The sequence below is a fragment of the Triturus cristatus genome, chromosome 8 (genome assembly GCF_964204655.1).
Source record: "Triturus cristatus chromosome 8, aTriCri1.1, whole genome shotgun sequence".
Lineage (NCBI taxonomy): Eukaryota > Metazoa > Chordata > Amphibia > Caudata > Salamandridae > Triturus > Triturus cristatus.
This window is the reverse complement of record NC_140591.1, coordinates 762,350,199-762,373,128: the sequence shown is the minus strand read 5'-3', so window position 1 is coordinate 762,373,128 and position 22,930 is coordinate 762,350,199. Positions and strand designations below refer to the sequence as shown.

Below are 22,930 nucleotides of genomic sequence, written 5' to 3'. Positions count from 1 at the left end.
TAAACAATTTTATCTAAACTCCATAATCTTCTACGTTGTTGAGTATACACATTAACAACAATTCTAAACTCCCAAAGCGAGACCTTTTATAAACATCTGCATGAGTCGTGAGAAAATCCAATTTCACTTTGCATTCATCTCTCACTTTATGTGCTAGTTAAGAAGAGATCCGGTTTATCAAACCACCCAATGCCGACCTGAACCCAATTTCTTTGCTTTTTTCTGTACCTGAGGGAATCCATCGATCTGAGATGGGTCTTCACACAGACTAGTTTCCTGAAGACACATGATCTCATGTAAAGCCAAAAATATTTTAAAATCTTCTAAATATCAGTTTCCTGAAACGAAATGTAACCCATGAATGAAAAAACAGGCTGCGCGAAAAGCTTTAATTCTAATCTATGTTACACAAGCATCTCAGTTATGGAACGTCTATGGATGTCAAATCGGCATAACGATTCCCTTCTCAATAGCTGGCCCTGACAGCATTATATGTTGGAACCTTTACTCTCAGGGGGCCCTTATTCCTCTATCTACTTGCTTTCTATTCTGTTTTTCATGGTAGAATAGTTTTCTTGACTTATTTTCAGCCCAGCATGTTGTTGTAGGAAATATTACTTCTGTATTCACTCTTTGCTATTTCCTTCTTGGGTGCACATTTGATACTTTCTTTTAAGACCCCCTTCTCTTTCCAAGGCTGACTTTACAATTTCTGCAAAGAGTAAGACCTTTGTGACCTCTTTCTCTACTTTGTCAATTACAAAACCCACGTGCTTTGTCCTTTGAGGAGATGTCTTTCTGGGAATTTTGTGACGGTGAAAAGCAGCTGTGGCCTGTTCAAAGGGCTTAGTTTTTTTTAATTCTTTTGCCATTTCTCAACCTTTTGCTGTGGCTCTAAATAAATCTGCAACACCTCTTCTCTATGATCCACTTCCTCAATGTTCCTTCTTCCCACCTCACTTTTATCTACTGTATCCTCCTTGGGCTGAGGGCTTTGATGGTACCAGAAGAATGCATTCTGTTTCCTGTATACCACACTCATGACCATTGCCCTCTGGCCTAAGCCCTCCTTACTCTTAACCTTCTGAGGCTGGACTTCTAGTTATGCACTCCTACTCCCCTATTTAGGCATTTACTAGGAACTTGTTCCTTTCTGTTTATTATCAACAAGTTCTTTCTCTTTGCCATTATTGGACCCTTTTCACTTTAGAGGGCTTTACACTATCCTTCCTCACTTTTCCTATGTTTTGCTAAACACAAATGGAATCTTCCTGTATATAACTTTTATGCATTGTTTGTACTTTTCACTTTTTGATTTACATTGGTTGTTTAGAGATCTGGATAGTAAGCTACTTATTTGATGCTCATTGATACCCACCCTTGCATCTTTCTGAGCCGGGCTATCCTTGCTTTCTGCCAGCGGTCTCACTAAAGTCAGCATGCAGATATTTGTTTTAATTCAACCATGATACCCTGCAGCTGAGGTTTTGGGCCCTTTAAGACCTCATTGTTTAAGGTGGGCCAAGAGTATTTCTATTTCGCTGTGCTCCCCTTTGGCTTCACCAGTGCCCCTCGGTGTTTTCCCAAAAATGATGACGGTAGTCGCCCCAAGCTGCCGTCGCCCACCTCAAGGCTGTGGTGAACCTCCTAACACTGTTGGGGTTCACCATAAATGTGCCGAAATCACACCTTTTTTCTTCCAAGATGCTCCCTTACATCTAAGTCATTCTGGACACAGTGCAGTTTCGCACCTTTCCACCCCCGGAGAGGAGAGTCCAGGATATTGGGGCTATGATCCCTATGTTTCCAACTCTTTTCTGGAACTCAGTTTGGTTGGCTCTGAGGTTGCTGGGACTGATGGCCTCCTGCATTCTGATGGTCAAGCATGCCAGGTGACATCTGCAAGCTCTGCAATGGGATCAAATGTCCCAGTGGGATCTAATGTCCCAGTGGGTGCAGCACCTTTGCCATCTCTCCAAGCAGGTTCAGATTTCAGAGGAGACTGCAAAAGATCTGCACTGGTGGCTACTGAACTGGGATTGGGTCAGTGACCGACCCCTCTTCCTACCATAGCCAGAACCAACATTGATGAGCGATGCATCGCTTCCGAGGTAGATTGAGCCACTTCAGAGAGGTGAAGATCAGAGGTCTCTGGCAGAGTTTCCACATTAGCCTCGTGGAGCTGCGAGCCATTCACTTGGCGTTCAAAGCTTTCCTGCCATCGATCAAATAGAGGTTGGTGCAGATGGTTAAAGACAAATTCACCACTGTATCGTACTGCAACAAGCAGGGCAGGGTGTTATTGTGGACATGGGTTGGAACGCCAGGGAATTTTCCTGGTAGTGCAGCACCTGGTCAGATCCAGGTGGACAAACTCAGCCATCGACTGCTTGCGAATCACGAATAGAGTTTGCACCTGGAGGTAGCATAATGTCTCCTTCTCAATTGGGAAGAACCTTGTCTCGATCTGTTCACCACCATGCAATGTCAGCACTAGTACACCATGATTTTTCCAAAGCGGCTCTTGATCCGAGATGCATTCTGCCTAAAATGGGACTCTAGACTTCTATTTATACGTTTTTGCTGATACCTCGTCAGCCCCGAGTTCTGAAGAAGATCAGGACAGACCGAGCTCAAGTCATCAAGTGGCTTAGGGTTGGTTCTGGAGAGTATGGAATCTCAATTACCTGGACATGAGCATCTGATCTCTGATCAGCGTGACCACTCTTAACTTCATGTTTACTTTACACCTGAACACACTGCGTATTTCCCATAAGTAATGCTCCCTGCACTTATGCATGCCACTTGATATCTGTCACAGGCCTCAATCATGTATAGCTTTCCTTTTATTTAGGTTGATAGATATTTTGTTGCAAAATCTAAATTCTGTTGTTCAGTATTGTGGTTACGAAATAGGAATGATGTCCTGTAATTGCATGACTACAGAAAATATAAAATAAAATAGTTAATAAATTAAACTCTTACATGTGAAAGTTGGTGAACCAGGTTTTAAAAAATCCGAAAGCATTGGCACTCACTAAGTCTTCAAATAAAGCTTTGTTTTGTTGCCACGTCCCACTATGGCATACATCTTACTAAGCATGTTTGGCGTTAAAAACGCTTCTTAGAAACATATTTTACTAGTTTGTTAGGTTCTTATACATTTTTCATTTATGTAACTTTTGGATACTGATAGCCATATTCACCATCATTGTGCAGTAGGTGCCTAGGTCTGATCATGGCATTCAGTATTTATTTCTAAACATGTGTTTCACAAACATTTTTATTAATTAAAAATAATGCTTCTTTAGCTGTGTTTAGGTTAGCTCAACTAGGCCGCAGAGTAACATTACTGGGCCTCAGCCTGCTTGCACTGAAAACCATAATAAAGGTTCTGAAGAAAAATGTTGCTTTAATTTTTATGAATGAGCTTTGACTTTAACCATCAATTTTCCTTTTCTCAAAAATAAATTAAATAGATTTAATTTTCATGGTGCTATAGAAGTTGCATATAAATTGTATTACTTTTTTCCTGCAGAAGGAAGCCACGTACCAGGAGATATGTCGCACAATTAACATTTCCATGGCAGCTGCCAAGGCCACAACTGTGTTTAGTTTATGTTCTAAATGTCTTATTGTATTTTGTTTGCTTCAATAAAGCTATGATATTTTCCTTGTTTGTAGGATAAAGGGAGTTCAATAATTATTCATAATCTAGATGTTTTCTAAAAGGATCATATTTTACGTAGCACACTCTCTACAATGTTGATTGGATCTTTGTATGCAACTTTGTTCACACCATGTTGTGTGTGTGATTTTATACTGTCTGAAACCTATAAAGTGTGCCTTTTCTTGGGTGTGTCAAAGATCTTTTTTTTGCCTTTCAACCAAACTGGCTCTATGTTGGACTGTTATCTGAATTTATTCTTCAACTTTTCATGACTTTCAAACCGAGCAATCGCCATGTTAGGCTGTCTGTTGATTTATGCCTAGACCTTTTGGCTCTTTCCTGGGCAGCAGGCTTCATGCCGGTTCTCTTGCTGATTTACATTTAGACTCTCCCTTGACTTACCAACTAAGTAGATTTATGCTAGTTGTTTGCTGAACTATATTTTGATTTTGGCTTTTTCTCTAATGCTATGACCTCTTGCAATTGGCTTTATATTTTATCTTTTATTGATGCTGATTGGAATCTGACTAACCAACTACTTTTTGACTTCTGTAATGATTACGTTTTGAATAAACCTGTATGGTTTTTACTTTGAATTTTTTCTGCAAGTGTTTTGTTTATTTGCACAAGGGCCCCAGTCTTTTGGGACTCACATGGCTCGATGCTTTACATGAACACTTTACATTTATTAGTTAACAGCGTTGAGCATACTCAACACATTCATTCTTTCTAAACCCTTGTCTTGGAGGCTGCCTCTAAAGCATGCATCTTTAGAGAACTTCCCAGTTAAAATAATGTAGCTTCTATTGTGATCTTCAGTTGACTTATATTGTTGTATCACATCACAGCCCTTCACAATTCAGATTTTCTCAGGCAATTTTCAATCTCCATGTGTAGACTAGTACTATTAAGGTTGGTCCATTTTAGCACAATTGTGCTCGACTTTAAGAACCGCAGAACACCCCCCATGGATCTCCACATTATTTTGGCGAGTGAACTAACCTTTCAGGTATATCTCTGGCTTCCTCTGGTTATATCTTTCTGCGGCCCTAGTTAGTTGTTGTGTTATGGCCTCCTTACAGGCAGGCAAAACCTGGCTGGGCCCAACCCTATGGAAACACCCTACTTTTACGGTATGTTTTCAAGGCAAGATCCTCCCAGTACTGGATAAATATTGCTTAATGTTGTGTGTGTTATATGGATGTTATGGTAAATGTTATATTTTATGTTTGGATCTGGCATTCCCAGACACCCTGGGCATATGGCTAACAGACACCAGTTAATTTCATCTATGCTTATGTGCGTAGACCCTTTTTTCCTTAAAACCCCACCAAGGAACCCTTGGAGTCCACAGTTCCTGTTCCTTCCTACTGTGCATACTGCCAAGAAAATGCCATGTCTGGCCGGTTCTGCGTTTTTACCACCCGTAGTTGTTTCTATTGTCCGCTATGAGAGAATGTGTCCTCCTTGAGATATCCTGAAAAAGGTACCTAAATAATATAATGCTTATTCTGGCCTGCCCAGGCCACTCTCTCCAAGTGAGAGTCTTGTAGTGCTAAGTGCCAGCCAATTATTTTTGAACTTCCATATCAGGTCCTGCACAATTGAATCTAGGTTTTTAAAAAGCCTTTGGGCAGTGCTACAGGTAGACTAGCAAAATAATTCAACAGTCTCGGAAGAAGCACCATCTTCAATATCACAATTGTGCCAATGATGAACAGAAGCAATGTCTTTAAGAAGGCCAATCACATTCTCAGATCTGCTATAGCAGGTCCAATATTGGCATCTATGACCTCAAAATCAGTATGTTATATTCTGACTCCTAGACCGCGAAACACTGTTGGCTCTTACTTATGAGCTCTCCCAAGAACTGGGTATTTTCTGTCCCCGGGCGCAGCGGTAAAACACAGGACTTGGGTCAATTAACTTATAAACCTGACATCTCTCAAACTGGCCAATGCTGCTGGGGTCCAGTCCACCATGGTTCCTGTATTGTTCAGGACTGGTAACATAGCATCATTGTATAATGAAATAAAAACAACCATGTATTTACCCTACTGATGGAACTAGTAATGGCCTCCTTTACCAATGCAAATATCATTGTTGTAGCCGTTTTTATACTTTATGTGAATCAGAATTGAATGTCCCTTTATTACCCTTACAATGGGTTAGTGTACAGCAAGAAGGTCGGCATTGAACATTTATTTCCAAAGCACATGAGTTTTAATTTCCAGCTAAGTGTATTCATCTCCTTTTTCAGTGTATCACTGTTGCTATTGCATTGGGTAAGTGAGGTGGAATGTTGTGACAGGAACATACCCTTTTTTTTGTTCAGAATGCACACACTGTGAAAGCAGAGGAAGGAGTTGACCAGACAATGGATGAAGTTGCCCCATCTCTAAAGGTGTTACCTTTTCATGCACTCAACTTGGTGCCAGCAGAACCAAGCACTAAATTATGGGCATTGCTCTCATTAATAGTTCGATTCAGCTGCGCCCTAAGAGGTTAACCTATCCTATAGTTTGTGCAGACTGACAGGAGACCTAGCCAGCAGAACAGCGTCATTCGCAACTAGCAGCACTGTAATCTATTGTGGTCCTACATGGGTGAGGTCACAACCTAGATCTAGCAAATGCTTCTCCAATCCATTGATTGATGTAAAGTGTTAGAGGAATGGTGCAATTACACAGCCCCGTCCGACTCCCCCTCTAGCCCTAAAGGCTGTGTGGTCTCACTTTTGCAGCCATATCGAACGCAGGCAGTGACCTTCAAGTTTAGTTGTCTTAAGAAGTCCACAATAGGTTTGTCTACCCCCATTTGGTTAATAATACTCCAAAGCTTTAATCAATTTGCAAGATCTAAAGCTGAGCTCAGTTGAATAAAAGCAAAATGAAATACCCGGCTTACCTATAGTGTATTTAGTTTACTAGAAGGTATAAATCTGATAGACTTCTAACTGCAGATTCCTTACCTTAGAATATCAACCAGACGTTGGACTGGATCCAGAAAATCTTGATTAGTACCTCTGTGAGTAGGTTGCGTCGATAGGCCCTGCGTTGAGACTGTCCACATTGAAAATGATGTCGCGGTTGCTGCATAAGTGTCATCCTGGTGCACTGATATCAGTTCCTTTCTTTCCACGCCAACAGTGCGGATCTGGAGAGCTACCTTGGCTACTTTTCGGGCAACTTTTTTTGGCTTTTTGTAGGAATTGTATTTTATTGAGCTTGCTCCCAGTTTGCTAGGGACATGTCCACTGCAGAACCCTCTGGTTTCAAGTCTTGGAGGCATTGTCACCATCAGATATCGAAGTCCCATCCCCAACTTGTTTGTCTCTGGTGCCTTGGGTTGGGGCACTACCCCAAAGCCTGGGCCGAGTGCAAGTCCATGCATCTGAAGGCGATACTTGAGAGGGCACTGAAGCTCCTGGCAGCGCAGCAGAAGAAGGCTCCAGGCAGTTCCCGTAGTCGCTCTTGAGGCAGACTTAGGATTCGCTCCCACAGATGGTAATTGTCGAGCTCCAAGACTACCTTGTTCAAGTTGGGTAAGTCTAATAAGCACAAAAGAAGTCGTCAAAGTGCTCTTAGGCTTCAACCGTTCAACCTCATGCTTCTAGACCCCGCTCCTGCACTCCACTTGTGCAGCTGGCATCAGGGTCCACCCGGGCTACCCAGAGTTTCCCTGTGCCTGGTTTACGCCAGCCCAGTAACTTGAATTCTACAATGCCATGCATGCCATCGTTGGGGCCCTTACTCCCCCTGGTGCACCTTCAGGCCCCCCACAGAGCTGAAAAATATCCTGGCTAGGTAGGATTCAGGACAACGCTGCCCAGTGTAGCATCACTTACCGAAGCTCTATCCCGTCTGGCACCTGCCATATCACCATTTGACGACAAACCCATAGTCATTCCAGACATCGAACCAGCAGCACCTTGGGCTGCTTTTCCCATCCCTATCAATGTTTGGCTTTCCCTTCACTGAAGTCGCCCTATGGCCCCCAAGAATGCGATGGGAGGTGGTGTATGGTCCTTTGGAGGAGGACCCTGCTGATGACCAATAGTGGTATGAGGAGCTGGGAGGTGGTAGGGGCCTTGAAACTCCGCCAAACACTTGCATGTCGTCCCCTGTGGGCTAGGCCTCGGAGGAACCCATTCACCACAGTGATGTGTAGTGCTGCGAAGGTCCTTTACCTTCAGCTCCCCGCTGTCGAGGTCAAGTCAAACACCTTGACCGGGATGATTCAGGCAGGGGCAGGCTCCCCAGAACCAGTGCTGCCTTTTAATGAATCCCTCACAGACACCATCCTCTGGTTCTGGGCTAAACCATGCACATTGTCCTGCCCCAGGAGATCAAGTCTGCCTTTCCCAGTTCACTTCCTTAGAGAGCCGGGTGGTCCAGGCATCCAAGGCCAAAATCATCCCGTGCGCGTTTCCTACCACACTACCGAATAGGGAGTCCAAATAGCTGAATATCTTTGGGAAGCACATCTTTTCTTATACATGTCTTGCTTTGCTGTAGGTGAACACTGCATGCCTCTTTGGCTGCTGTTCCCATGTGTGGTGGAATTTAGGCATGCAGCTGCTTCCCAAACCGCCTCAGATGGGCGGAGGCATCCTTAATGGGTGGCACAAATGCAGTTAAGTTTGCCATACGGTGTGAACTGGCCACCCTGTACTTTCTTGGTAAGGCCATAGCCTGTACAGTGTTGCTTCACTACCATGCTTGGTAACAGTCCGCTGGATTCTTGGGTGATGTCAGTTATCCATGATTGACATTCCCTTCGATGGGTCCTGCCCATTGAGTGCTATCGCGAGAGCAGGGTGCTGCCCAATCCTGGGTCCTCTCCCTTTTGACCCAGCTGCAACAACAGGCCTTTAATTCCTGCCACAGCAGAGGCAATTTTGGACTTCCACAGTAGCCCTACTCTGTACAACAGCCTTCCCAGTCATTTCAGGGAAGGGACTGCGAAGCCCAAGGAGGACACCAAATCCATGTTCAGCAAGCTTCCCAGTCCACCTGGCCCCCACAGCCTCCAAGCCTCTTTAGTGTGCCCTCCTACCGGCATACACCATCCTGTGGGGGGGGGGGGGGGGGGGGGGGGAGGATCAGATATCACGTCCTAATTGTCCAGCATCACGTAGGAGTGGCGAGTGCTCCAGGTAGTGTGGAAGAGGTATGCCCTATAATTCATGGACACCCCAAATCCTTTCCACCATCCCTAAAATAGGTGACCGAGGACAATGTTATTTTACTCCGCCAGGAAGTGCAGGCTATCAAGAGAGGGTGCCCATGCCAGAGATAGGTAGTGGCTGATTTTTCCAGCTATTTTCTGGTACACAGAGGAATCTACCTCATCTTAGACTTGCGTCTTATCAATTACTTTTGCTTGAGAGAAGTTCAAAATGCTCAGGTTCGCTCAGGTTCTATCAGCCCTTGATTCCAGAGTCTGGATGGTGACGTTGGACTTGCACGATGCCTATTTTCATGTCCCAGTTCACAGTGGGCCATGAGCACTTTCAATTTGCTGTGCCCCCTTTTGAGCTCATGAGTGTCCCTCTGGTATTTATCAAGTGGATGGATTGCAGCACATCTTCAGCGGTCAGGGGTTCCAGTCTCCCCCTACCCCAACGACTGACTGTTGAAGGTGGGCTCCCCCAAGGCCGACGCTGGTGTTTTCCATCAACATGCCAATGCCCACTGACTCGCTCTCAGATGCTGTCTGTGATTGGAGCCATTCTGGACACAGTGCAGTTTCGGGTCTATCCTCCGGAAAGATGAGTCTGGGCTATTGAGGTTATGGTATTGATGTTTCAGTCTCTCTCCTGGATTTCGGTGAGACCGACTCTGAGGCTTCTGGGCTTCATGGCCTCTTGTATCCTACTAGTAAAACATGTCCACTGGCATATGCGGGCTCTGCAGTGAGACCTGAAGTTCCAGCGGATGCAGCATCAAGAGAATCTCTCCGACCTAGTTCAGATATCAGAAGATGTGCAATAGTAGTTTATGATCCACAATTGGGTCAGCGGCTGACCCCTCTCTCTTCCCCACCAGGACATCACAGTGGTGACAGATATATCACTTTTGTGTTGAAGTGGCAATCTGGGAGAGGTGGGGGTCAGTGGACTCTGATATCCGGTGGAGTTCCAGCTTCATATCAATTTGTGGAGCTGAGAGCGATCTGTCTGGCAGTGGAAGGCTTCCTACTGTTTATCAAAGAAGGGCTGGTTCAAGTGTTCATGGACAATACCATCGCCTATCGGTATTGTAAGCTGGGTGGAGTCGTGGACCCTGTAGCTAGCAGGAGAACTAGGACATTTTCCTGGTTGTTCAGTACCTGACAGGCTCTTTGAACGCCAGGGTGAACTAGCTCAGCTAAAAAAATCTGCGGTCAGATACTCTCTACCAGATAAGGTGTTTTCAAAGGTAATTAACTTGTCCATTAAAACATTGCTGATAGTGCCAAAGCCGGCCTGAAAACCATATAGGTCGGAATTACTTTTATTTTCTTCGAACCAGGAGTCCAGACGATTGAAAGAATTTCCCCACCAATGCTTTCAATTGTCAAAGAGGAAAGTGGGGCGAATGGTGGTCACCTTTGTCTCCCTTCTTTAAAATGGGGACATCAACCAGGTGTGACCATTACTGTGGTGGACTTCCCTTTGATGCACTTTTCAGTACATTTGTCACAAGCAGTATTCACAGGGGCAAATTATCTTTAAATATTTCAACCTTATACCTATTAAAGCCAGATGCCTTACCTAGAAAGCACCAACAAATAGCTGGCTATATCTCATTAAACTTAAAGTCCAGATTTGAGGCTATATAAGCTGAGTTAGCACACCCCCAACTAATCTACTTGGCAGAGCTAAAACTATAGTACACCTTTGTAAAGTAGGCCCCCCACTTATCAGTTTGAATCACTAGATCAGGCGCTACATCAGTTGAGTACCTAAAAAAAAACATAATCTGTCACAAAGCTCTACTACCAATCGTAGCACTGGCTGTTGGCCGCGACTCCCAAGTATCCTCTCTAATTTCCATTTTTTCTGTGTTTGAGAGCTGTTTTTAGATGAGTTTGTGCTGGTGTGCAGCAGTCATGTCCCTAGCATACTGTGAAGGAACAGCCCTAACATCCTTAAATGTTCTACAAAAAGGTCTGTAAGAGCAGACAGTGACCTGGTTTCCTGCATTACAATCCAAACAAGACATCAGGATAGAACTATTAGCTGAGACGGACTTGGGCCTGATTTAGATCTTTGTGGACGGGTTACTTCTTCACAACAGTGACAAATATGCCATCTGCCAAAAAAAAAATCTCATAGGATATAATGGAATTTATATTTCACCCAACGGGATTTCAGTCACCGTTGTGACGTAGTAACCTGCCAGCCAAGATCTAAATCAGGCCCTAACTCTGTCTCGGCCAATAGTGCTACATATATAACTACAGTTAGCAAAGTAGTCTTATTCACCAGTCTCTAGTTCGGTTGGATCCCTTTCTCTTTATCCACAGTCAATGAGGTGGAGGAAACACATTTTATAGCCCCAGCATGGAGAGATTGAAAGGGAATTGTGATCGTTGAAAGAATTTTCATGCATCATAGAATTAGAAATGCTATTGGTTAGATAAGCGGAGTACAAAATATAGGCAATAACACTGTGACAGCCCCAGCCAGTGAAAGTTGGCTTTTGCGCAACCTAATAAGTAACCATGCCATAAGTAAACATCAAATTATATTTAGCAAATAATACATTTGGAGCATCTCCATTATTGGGAGTAAGTAAAGTGTGTCAAAACTTCACCGCAACCATAGGATGTAGCAGGTAGAGAATGACATAAGTGGATGTGAACTCGCCTGCCCAAATGATGGGAACTTCCAAATGATGACTATCTAAAGAGGACAAATGGGCCTTAGTCAGTGATGATATAATCTCAAGGTTAGTTGCATCAAAGTTATTGTTGTAGAAACGAATCAACAGGAGATCATTTGACTTTCCCAGAATCAAAAAAAGCTGGAAGTTCAGAGAGTTAAAGAAAAAAATAAAATAAATAGATATATTTCGTTTCCCCCCCTCAAATGTTAGTGAGCAGTCCCACCTTTGCTCTCCCTGAGTTGAAAGGCTTAGCTGGAGTATGAAGCGATAACGCCGTTGATGTAATCAGTTGAGATGGCGGCAGCCTGCGTTTGCTGAAAGCAAATCAAATCATACCCACTGCTAATACTAACCCACTCAGTATTTTTTAACTTGTCACTTACCCCACCAATATTCCACAAAGCTAATTAAACACAACAAGTAACTGTAGAGGATGCTGGTAAAGTTCATAAAGGAAATCTCCCTTGCAGCCTGTATATCAATAATAGTAGCCAGGACAGTCCTAATAAAAGCGTCTTCTGAAAATGCAGGTGAAAAACTAAAAGGCAGTTGAATTGGCTAAGGCCAGATGTGCCATTATGGGTGCTTTGAAAAGTGACACTTGGAAACATAGCATAGTTGCTAACATTATGTCAGTCAATAGCGGGTTAAGTTTGCAAGCGATATATTGTATAAAAAAAGAATTTGCCAAAGTTACATGACTTGGAACAAGGACCTCAAATGACTGACTTTGAGAAGGATGCTAAACAAAAAAAGATACTGGCTTAATCAAGCTGTATGGCAGAAGCCGTGAGTTGAGCCTCCTTAGCAGGAAACCTAGAACATTGAGACACCTAAAATGTAACACCTCACAGTCACTGTTGCCATCCATTCCCAATCCATGAGACCCTGCACACTATTATAATTTCATCGTGCTATGGGGTCGGCTGAGTCCATTGCAGGCTTCAGACTTCTTTTGGCCAAATGAAGGAACCACAGTGAGCACAAGGACACACAGAATAGCTTCTGGAGGCAGTTTCAGGTGGCAATGAGAACTCGCTGTATCAGGAGAACGAACTGGGGATTTCTGAAGAACAGTTAGTTTAGACACCCTATTCAGAGGGGCAGAATCACTCATGTCACAGGCTTATAATCTAAGAGTTACACTGTCACAAAGGCCCTCCTTGCCAGCAGTTGGTTCATTGCATATCCAATTGAGGCATGTATAAGTGGACACCTTACTATTAGGCTCCTGAACACTGATGTTGGCCATAAATCGATCCCCCAAAGATTTCAACCTTTCCACTACTAAATCAAAAAACAAGGTCAGCAAGTCTTCCAGTCTGGCAAGATGAGCTCTCAGAAGTTTACAGTCCCGTGTAACCTCTTCGACTCCTCACTGTTCATTCCAGAAGAGATGGAATTATGGAGTCAAGATTGAGTTTCATGCACAAAGTCCAAAGACCCCCTTTTTTCTGGACTGGAGGAGATGCCGCTAGCTCAGTAACTTTCATGTCAGTTTTAGTCCTAGGGTCATCTTAGAGATATCAAATGAACATAGAGGACACCCCACCTTCTGATAATCCCCAAGTTCTCCTGGCATGGCCATAGCATCCAACTCGAGTGTTATTAATTCAGACGATAAATCAGTATGCAGTACGCTGTGCGCAGTCCCAGCTACTGATGTCCTTGTCACACCTAGCCTTTCTTCACCCCTGGGAATCTCATGACTAATTCCCCATGCATTTGTTGGAAAAGAAGCAATGAAACACGTTAAAGGGTGGTTCTTACTGCTCACCGGCGTAACGAAAATTGAGGGGGCCTCCCTGCATGGTACGTGGGGGGGCCCCCTCCGGGTTCAATCAGGAGTTCTCCGGCCAGAGTGCAGTGGCGAGGGGTCCCCTGGAGCTTGGGCCCCCCCGCACCGCAGGGGCTGCGGGGGCCTGTGTTATGACCGTTACTGCTCAGTGCAGGTTCTTTCTTTTTGGCCATGGAATCCCAGTTGAGGGTGTAACTTATTGCAAAAAAAAAAAAATACATCACTGAGGCGGGGTTGCCCAGCCCGGTCACGACCAGGCACCTTAAGTGACGCTGGAGTCTCACACATGTCGCAGTGTAATCTGGGCTGTGTAGTTTCTTCCCTCTTGTCAGCCTCACACAGCAGAGAGTAACCTTCCACGCAGCAGGAGGTAGGACTTCTTAGGTAATCCTGGAGTCTCACCAAGTTTGCGGAGTAGCGCAGACTGTGTAGTTCTTCCCTCCGCTCAGGCTTACACTGCTTGCTTTAACTTTGCATTCCGGTACTAGTTTTGAAGTTCTGTCTCTGCTGCTGGACTCAAGTTCAATAACACTTCCAGAAAACTGTATCCGAGGACTCTCAGTTATGCGATTAGAGGCAGTGCCAGTAATTTCTATGTAATAATTATTTCCCCACAAATTGAGTCCTTGTAGGCTGAATCCTCAAATGCACTAGGTTGTCATTGCCAATTGAACTAAGCTGCACCTGGCTGATGAGCCCCAATCATGGCGAAACCGAACTTGGGTTTCTGGTTCAGGGAGGACTTGGCCTCACATTTCGGGCTGAACTGTTCCCATTGAAGCAGAGTCGAGACTAATATGCATATAGCTGTGTTCAAACCGAGGTGGCATGTTGTGCAGAAAAACATTGGACTTGAATGCAGCCAGAGTACGACTGTCTGATAATTCAAGCATTGCACGCATCCCTTTTGTATACTTCATTTAAATGCACAGCAGCTCAGTTAATTTTTTATAATAATTATAACGCGTTTAGGAATTATTTCATGAAGCCCCTCTGGTCATGGGGAACCTTCGATCTACAAAATTCCATAACCATGTGTGCTGCTTTAATACCATTGCACAAGGCATAAAATACATATTTTGTTTTCAACTGATATTATTGATCCACTATACTCGGTTTTTATTTTCACGTCTTTTATTTCCAAATACTTTCTTTTTTATTTAATTCCCATTCTTTTTTTTATCCAGTGTGTAGATCTGTTTGGAAGAAAATAAAATGTGTTATTAAAATGAACTAACGTGTTGCCGTTCTTTTAACGAAAGCAACTGCATAATCCTAAATTAAAATAAAAGTTAAACATAAGCTTGTAGATGATTTCCTATTTTCATACACAATACAATGGAGGAAATTTGAAAGATTGAAGTAATTATACTTTTGTTTCCTTTTCTCCTATTGATGTATCGCTCTATCTTTTCAAATAGGTCAATTGTACAGATGAAGTTTCGAAGCATGAAGAGTGTGAAAAAGCAGACTCAAAAGCGAAACATTCCAAGAAAGCATTGACCATATTCAAAGGCTCTCTGCTGCATGTCAGGTAACATAGTACTAACTTGAAAGTGTTCATCCTATTAGTAATTTACTCTGTAGAATGCAGAGATATGTACATATGTTTTGTTGAGACATTTTATACTGAATGTTCCCAAGTATACTGCATTTATATGTAAAGTATTTTACTCTGATCTGTTTTACAATTTATCATGATTTTTACACTACACATCTCCTACTACCTTAGAGAAGCATGATTTCCTATTTGTTTTACTTGTAAAGACTTTGAAATTGATTGGAAATATGTAATCATTAAACTTCATATCAAGATTTATGAAACCATGACATCCATCTTAAAGACTATACTTTAAGAAGCATTCACAACGATGCTCTCACCTAACTGACCATTCATCTGTTCTCCTTTTTTTTTTTTTTATTCTCTTTATTGAACAAAGCTCAGTACAGGTCACTCAATCACAATACAACGATTATATTGTCCAATTTTATCTCTTTATTTTTAGTTGGATACCATTCTTGTGTCTCTTGACAAACCCAGAGTCATCATTATCAAGGTCTATATTCTGATCTAATGTATAGCCCCCCCCCCCTCTCCACTCGCCTTGTTACCCGCGATACTTTTTTCAATCCATCTGTTCTCCTTTTTGCCATGGCTGATGTCCTTTTAATATATACTCTGCTTGAGTTGTTAAAACTTTGTTATGGTCAGTGGAAAACTGCACCTTGAAGCCTCCGAATGATCAAGGCTCAGCTTAAATTAGTTAAATAAATATACCTAATTCTGGTTAAAATATTCCTCACTCATCTAGTGGGTGAAACATTTGACCAACCAAACCACTGGTCTCTGTCAGACAACCTTTTGCCGTTCTTCTTGCAGCTCAAGGAGTTAACTAGAAAACTGGTTTACACCAACAGTTCGGATCACAGGTAAAGTTTAGTTTGAGACTTTGTCATTTGGTGGCCTTTTTCTACTAAGGATGGCGAAGGGAGACCTAGGTCTCTGCTCCAACAGCATATCTGAAAGCAGATTAAACCAGTGCTTTCATCCGAGTGTTCTGTAGAAGCCAGACAACAACCATGAACGACGATCGAGAACAATTTGTAGAGCTCAGTACATGATATAATGCCCTCACAAAAACTACCCTCACCCCTGCCCAACCAGTAACTCAGTGCTTTCCGAACTTTTCGTGTGGTGACACACGTTTTAGACATGCATCATTTTGCGACACAGTAATTCCGTTTTACTAGCAAACAGGCGGTTAAAACAACTGCATATAAGAGATAAGGACAAGTACATACGTGTCATAAAAATTGTAAATAACAAAACGTATGGGGACACAACAAATCTCACAAAAACCTTTCATTAATATTTTTAAAAATAGACTGACTGACATGAGGGTTCAGGAATGTGGCTGACAGGAGGAAGCTGACTAACAGGGGCAGTGACAGGAGTGGGGTCAGGGATTTGAAGACAGGAGGGACTGACGGGCAGTGACAGGAGACTGGGTCAGAGATCCAGGTCTCATTATAGACAGGGGTGGGCCAGAGAGATGGGCAGGAGAGGAAGATTCTGACAGGAGGGGTATCCCTGCTAGGAGTGGACGAGGGGCAGTCTTGCAGGAGTAATGACAGTAACGCAGAGGCGTGCAGGCAAAGCTTCTATTGCACATAACCAATACTACTAGAATGTTAAGCGATGTGTAAATAAAGATGAGCAATCATAATATGGCCTTCACATTCTGTCTTTGACTTATTTTTTACATATTGCATCTGGCTGCGGAATGTTTGGAAAGCACTGCTAAGTTATAGAAACATGGATGCACCCAGATAGCACATGGATCAAAAATAGAAATCTTTAACCTAGGCCTGTCTCGCCTATTCAACACCATAAATATAATATACCCCCTTTATTCTTCGTAGACATCATCCCCGTCACAGCAGATGTAATCTCGGAGTAATGTGGGAGGAGCCTGGCTTCGGTCTCTATGCCCAAACACAGAGGTGGTTAAAGGTACATTCTACCAAATGAAGTTCATAAAAAATATTTCTGTTGAACGCCATCCACCCGTTCCCCTGGAAAAACAACGACCATGGTAGTGCATGCACTAATACATTTGTGCGTGCCCTTCAGTAATGCAATGTACACTGGCCAAATGGGAGACCGAGTAACAAGATCACAGATAGCGCGGAACACTGTAGTACACCTCGTTCTGAACTTGCAAAAGAACCAGCGCGAAACTCTGAGGCCTTCTCTGGCTCGATGTGCAGGCTGGGATTACTTTCTAAAAACTCTCTTTTGACTTTCAAAGGCCGAGAAATCTTCATTCGTAGGAACATCCAGAGAACATTCAAATACTACCAACATCCTTTCTGCGACACACTGACCAAACCAACAAACTAAAAAGGACCACACCCAAAAATAGAAAGGACAGAAGATCTTAGTCACTGGTCCAGGCCTCTTGAATGCCCTTCCAAAAAACAGATTAGGGCAAAGCTGAAAAGCCACTTGTTCCCGCTACATCTCTCACTTACTTTGCACTTATTGACAACTCATACCTAAAATCCATTTGATGTTATCTTTTATTTACAGTCTTCTCCTTTCATAGCACTAAAAAACATACAAAACACAACTTAGGCTCTGTTAGGGCTATGACCTGCAACCCACCCACGGGCCGTGTGTCAGCAACAGGCTGGAAAGTTAAAACCACTACACTTAATTTTGAACAAAATTAACTTTATAGCGGTGCCTTTTTGATTGTTAATCTCATTTTAATCCCTTGCACACATACATTTCAAATATTTTTCATTGGATAAAACTACTGAAATAAGCTACACTTGGATCTGTGATTTATAGTGTTTCTCGCTGCTTTGTTAATCTGAGGTGATACTCCATTATTACCGCTAGCCTGCCGCTCATCACCGTCTTCCCAAACATGGCGCTATTTTACAACCTGCCACGATCAGAGAACGGCAGTCTTCGATCAATGCTCTCATCGCTGTTAGGCTTCTGTCTAGTGGTGGGTGCGTATTCCATTGCCTAGCTGTAAAGAGGCGTGTGTTGACGTGATAGTGTGGCTGTCTGTGTGCAATTTGCTCAGCAAAAGCACATATTTGGCTGAAGTTACCGCTTATGCCTGGATCAAGCCGGCGCCAACTTTACTCTGCGGATCAACTCCACATGCGCTGCGTGAGGCAAAGGGACCGAGGCCGCGTGCATACGCTGGCCTAAAGGTCTCCCTCTCCTTTCTCTGTGAACTGTCACTAACACTGAATAGACAGCGTGTCGTCGCGCGACACACCCACACATGGCAGAGGACACAGTACTGTGTCGCGACACAGAGTTTGGAAAGCTCTGCAGTAACTCCTTAGAGACCTTCAGTGGCTACCTAAGAACTGCTTGAGGGGACATTGATGCATAAGATGACTTGATGTAAAGTAATTTTCTGTGCTTATCTTTTTGCATTTTGTTTGTTGGTGTTTGTATTCCCCACGTGCTTTTAGGGTTTAGGATTTAAACTCCATCAGGTTATTACCAAAAGCAGAGAAAACTGTGCCTAGAACGATGGTCCTTGTGCACCAAGTCTTTACCTCACTCTAATCAGTGACTTCCTAGCACAGATCATTCTGACCCATATGAGCATGTTGCAACTCCCTGAGAAGGTTACATACTGGCAATTATGCCCAAATCTGGTATGGGAAAAATGGGGATCTCACGCCGCCAATCCCCATTAACGGGGGGGGTAAGACAGGGATGTGTGCTCGCCCCTACCCTGTTCTGCATTTACATCAATGGAGGGGTAAGTGCGCTGAGATAACTCAAGGATATAGATGTCCCCAAACTAGCGCACAAGCAAATTCCGGCCATGATGTTTGCTGACGATACTTTACTCCTCTCCAAATCTCCTATGGGAATTCAGAGAATTTTAGACAGATTTTGTGAGTTCTACAGGTCTAGGGGGTTACAGATCAACATCTGAAAAACTAAATTTATGGTCTTCAACCCCAATAGATCAACCCGCCCTAACCCATGCATGAATGGCACCCCTCTTGAGCGGGTATCTACATTTGACTACCTGGGCCTTACACTTACTGAAAATATGGCCTGGGGGCCTCAAATAGCCAAGACTAATCTTAAACTGACTCAGACTGCAGGTGGTCTGGCCAAGTTTTATAGAAAGTCGTTTCACAAGCCGGTAAGCCGTGTCATGGAGATTTATAAAACTCAGCTTAGGAGTGCTGTCTTATATGGGGCTGAACCTTAGCCCTATGTTAAAACGGAGAACAACTTTCTTAGGCAGCTATTCGGCTTACCGGTGAGCTCCCCTCTGGTCCCACTGCGTATGGATCTTGGGGTGAGACTTATCGCAGAGGAAATTAGCTGCAGACCTTTACTTTTTTGGCTGCGCCTCTGGCTGACGCCGGAATTGGCTGAATATAGATCTGAGCTCTAAGAAATCTTGAGACTCCCCGGCATAGGTAAGCTGTCATGGTTCGCTTATATTAGGGAAAACCTTTTTTCTATTGGCAGAGATGATTTATGGGAAAATCCAGACACAGCCTCTTTGAGAACCCCGCGTAAACAACTAGCTACCAGCTATAGGGCGCGCAAACTCGATAAACTCCAAGAAGATTCTACCACTGGATCTCTTACATCAAAATGTTTGGATGTGAAGATTAAGTTTAACATTGAGCCATGCCTAATTGAAATTCGACCGGCATTAGCCAGGAAACTGTATGTGCAGTTTCGGCATGGCTGCCTTCCTCTGCGTTCCTTCACCAACAAATGGCCCAGTGGTTATACATTGGGGTGTCCTGCGTGTAGCATGGGAGAGGAGTCTGAACTCCATGTATTCTTCTTTTGCCAGGGTTACCACAAAATCAGACACAGATGGTTTATCCAGTTGTGTAGGAACCTTGGCACAACACCCTGTAAAGAAGCATTCAGGCTCCTAAAATATAATACAGAACTTTTTATTGTCTATTCGGTATCGCGTTTTTTAAGTTCCATGTGGTGGGCTTGGATGAATTTTCTTAAACTTTAACCATGGACTAAGCTATGTGAATAACCGTCTCACTGTTTTAAATCCCAAATGTATTTTTAATTCAAAATTGTTTTTATCCTGACTTTTAGCTTTTCTTAACTGTTTTAGCATTGTTTGCATGTATATGTGCTTGTTCTTTTATGGTGTACAACACCGAAATAAAGAAAGAAATGAATGAATAAACTGGGAATTATGGGATGTCTGATCTCTGGGTCTACGGTCATTTTAGAGTTGTTGTGACATGAGTATTATACTGTTGGCAATGTTGCACAAAACACAGGTTTTCTTGCATGTAACCATACTCCTATTTGGTGCATTCAAGTCAATGAGATAGCACAGGCTCAGAAAACAAACTAACATTAGCTTGCTAAAAGTACAGACTTATAAAATGAAACGTGGTTGATTTACCCTTTTTTCTGTTGCTTATAATCTCAGGCAGTGGATTGTTTTTTTCCACTCTCTGCAGCGTTTCACATTGCATGATAAATAGAGACACACAAATGACCTTGTGTAGTTCCTCTGATGCAGAATCAAAGAACCTATAATAGGTAGTGGCTTCTGTGTGTTTCTTGAAACTAAAACAAGGATATAGTTAATCTATCCTGTGTAACAAGCTCAAGAGCTGGGAATGAGGCCGCTTCTTGCTCCATCAACCACTGTATCGTAAAGAGATCTAAAGTGCATCAGTGTTTGGTGTGCGGCAAGGCAGATGGACTGGTTGCTAGTGGAATGCTTTCTGGAAATTCTTTGACTTCAGGCCCAATGACGCACAGTATGTGGCAGGCCTACACATCATATAACAATAGAAACATAGCTATAATAACATGAAAAACTTAAATAGGAATTTGGATTCATTGTGTATAGATGTGTGATGGATATTATCAGTGTCTCTCATGTTCAATCTAATAACTATTTTTTTACTTAATTGTTATGGTAGTTTTTAAATTGGTTCTAAAAGAATACTATATAATAAAGTATAAAAAAAGTACCTATACTTTTGTACATAAAAATGTGGGGGCTTGGAGTGGATCACCTGCAAGTGAGTCATCTGACAGGTTTGTCTGACTCATAAGACTTACACCCACACAGGCTTTACAAGTTGGGAGGAGTGAAAGAAACCCTCCAGTTTTCCTTTTCTCTTAAAAAGTCACAATTTAGTTTTGGGGGTTAGAAAATCTAGCAAGCGTGACTCCAATAATTTCATGGAACACGAGATGTGATCATAGGATTTTGACTTGGTGGTGGCAGTGATTGTCTAGCATGAGGGGAGTGGTTGGATATATTTTCACACATGGTGGCAGAAAGAGTTCATTTTGGAGGAACTGAAACATCTGCCCATGAAGTGGTGATTTATTATAATGTGGGGAAAGTCCCATTACATTAAGAGAGGTAGGTTTCTATAATAACGTTCCAGGAATAAGGAATTACACTCTGTTTACCTTTTCATCAAATATCAGTTCTGTTTCCCAACACACATATGTTTTAACCTTCTAGAGCTGGCAAGAAACCGTGAATTGAAATGGTTTAAGAGGATTGTCCATTTTGACTATCTCCTAGTAAATTGTCCCTGCCAGGTGAACTGAAGCAGTGTTGGTATTCATTTTGAATAGCCTTCATCTGGATTAGAATAATTTAAATATGATAGCCACTGGTGGAGATCGACTTCACTTCAATGTCGCAAACCTTCCTCCTGCCGTCTTTCAGGTATAATTTAAGTTTGCTCACTTATATTGTCCCCCGGACCACATTGTCAATACCATTCCTCCTTAATCAAGAATTATCCTTTGGCAGGGCTCATCATGCATTTTGGCTTTTATTTTTGTAATTGAATAACACGCAGAACTTAATTTCACCAAGTCAAGCTCTAGATGAGTGGGGACAGCCTGCAAGAAATTGAATCGATGATTGGGCTGTTAATGAATTGTGGTATTCCCATTGACTAAAAGTGAAGTTCAATAAGATGCTGGTTTTGGTGGTTGGTGTCGGTAATGAGCACTGAAAGTCCTCTTTCTTGCCATTGCAAATTAGTCCTTATACCAACCTTTCTTCAGTGGTCAGGAACCTGGAATTTAAGGATAGTGACACATGGAAATGATGTGCCTTTTTTTCAACTCAAACTATTTAGAACTGTTCCCAAAAACTATTCTGTTACTCCCCTATGAAAGCGAAGTCTTTTTGGTTTGATGAACCCTCACAGTAAGACCAAGGGGAAGGCATTTTATTTGGTAATGTCACAGTATTTCAGTATGAAACAACAGAATATGAAAAACGTGGTTAAACTTCAGGTGGTGGGAGGCATCATCATCAAAACCTTTATTCGACTTTAAATATTAAACCATAAAAGTTAAAACAGCCTACAATGTACCATACAAGTTATAAAATCACAGATATGCTAAGATCCGAATAATCAAGACACAATGTAAAATACATGATGTGTAATACAAATATTAGTTACAGGTTTTCCTGAGTCTAACTGCTTCCCGTAGTTAGGAGGCAATATTACTAAGTATTTCTACATTACACTTAGGACGTTGTAATTGCTCCTATTTGGAAACATCCCTCATAAACCTGAGAATATGTCTAGCTTATTGAGGGATTTATACATATGATGGATAGCTTTACAAATTACAATATAAAGATCCAGGCGTTGTCTGATGTTTAGTTATTTGATCCTCAATTATTCATTTTGTTTGGCTTTGTGAAGTCTTCCGCTCCTCTCATTCCTTAGAGCTTACTCTAATTTGTTCTATTTTCTTTATTATTTGTACCTTACTGTGTTTGAAAATCGATAAAATGTCTCAATTTGGGTGCCATAAGAAATCAATTGAAGTGTTTTAATAAACACATATTAAAGAATTTCCTTGCTGTTTAAGTAATTTCATGCATCCATGATCCATGAGCAGAACCAGAGTACCTGTTTTTCAAGACAATTCACTAAACAAGCGTTCCCAGACAGTCATTGGCCTTCTGTACTCATCCCAAGACCTGATATTTATTTATTTAAGAAGTTTTATATAGCGCTGGCCTGACCCTAGGGTATCGG

General features: G+C 42.5%; 1 protein-coding gene across 1 annotated transcript in view; it reads left to right on the top strand.

Annotated features, from left to right (window-relative positions):
- Window positions 1-22,930, top strand: part of MOSPD2 (motile sperm domain containing 2) — a 544,536-nt gene that overhangs the window by 267,604 nt on the left and 254,002 nt on the right. The window contains exon 10 of the mRNA XM_085622201.1: window positions 14,764-14,876. Coding sequence (XP_085478327.1) covers window positions 14,764-14,876 — 113 coding nt within the window. The remainder of the gene's footprint in view (window positions 1-14,763; window positions 14,877-22,930) is intronic.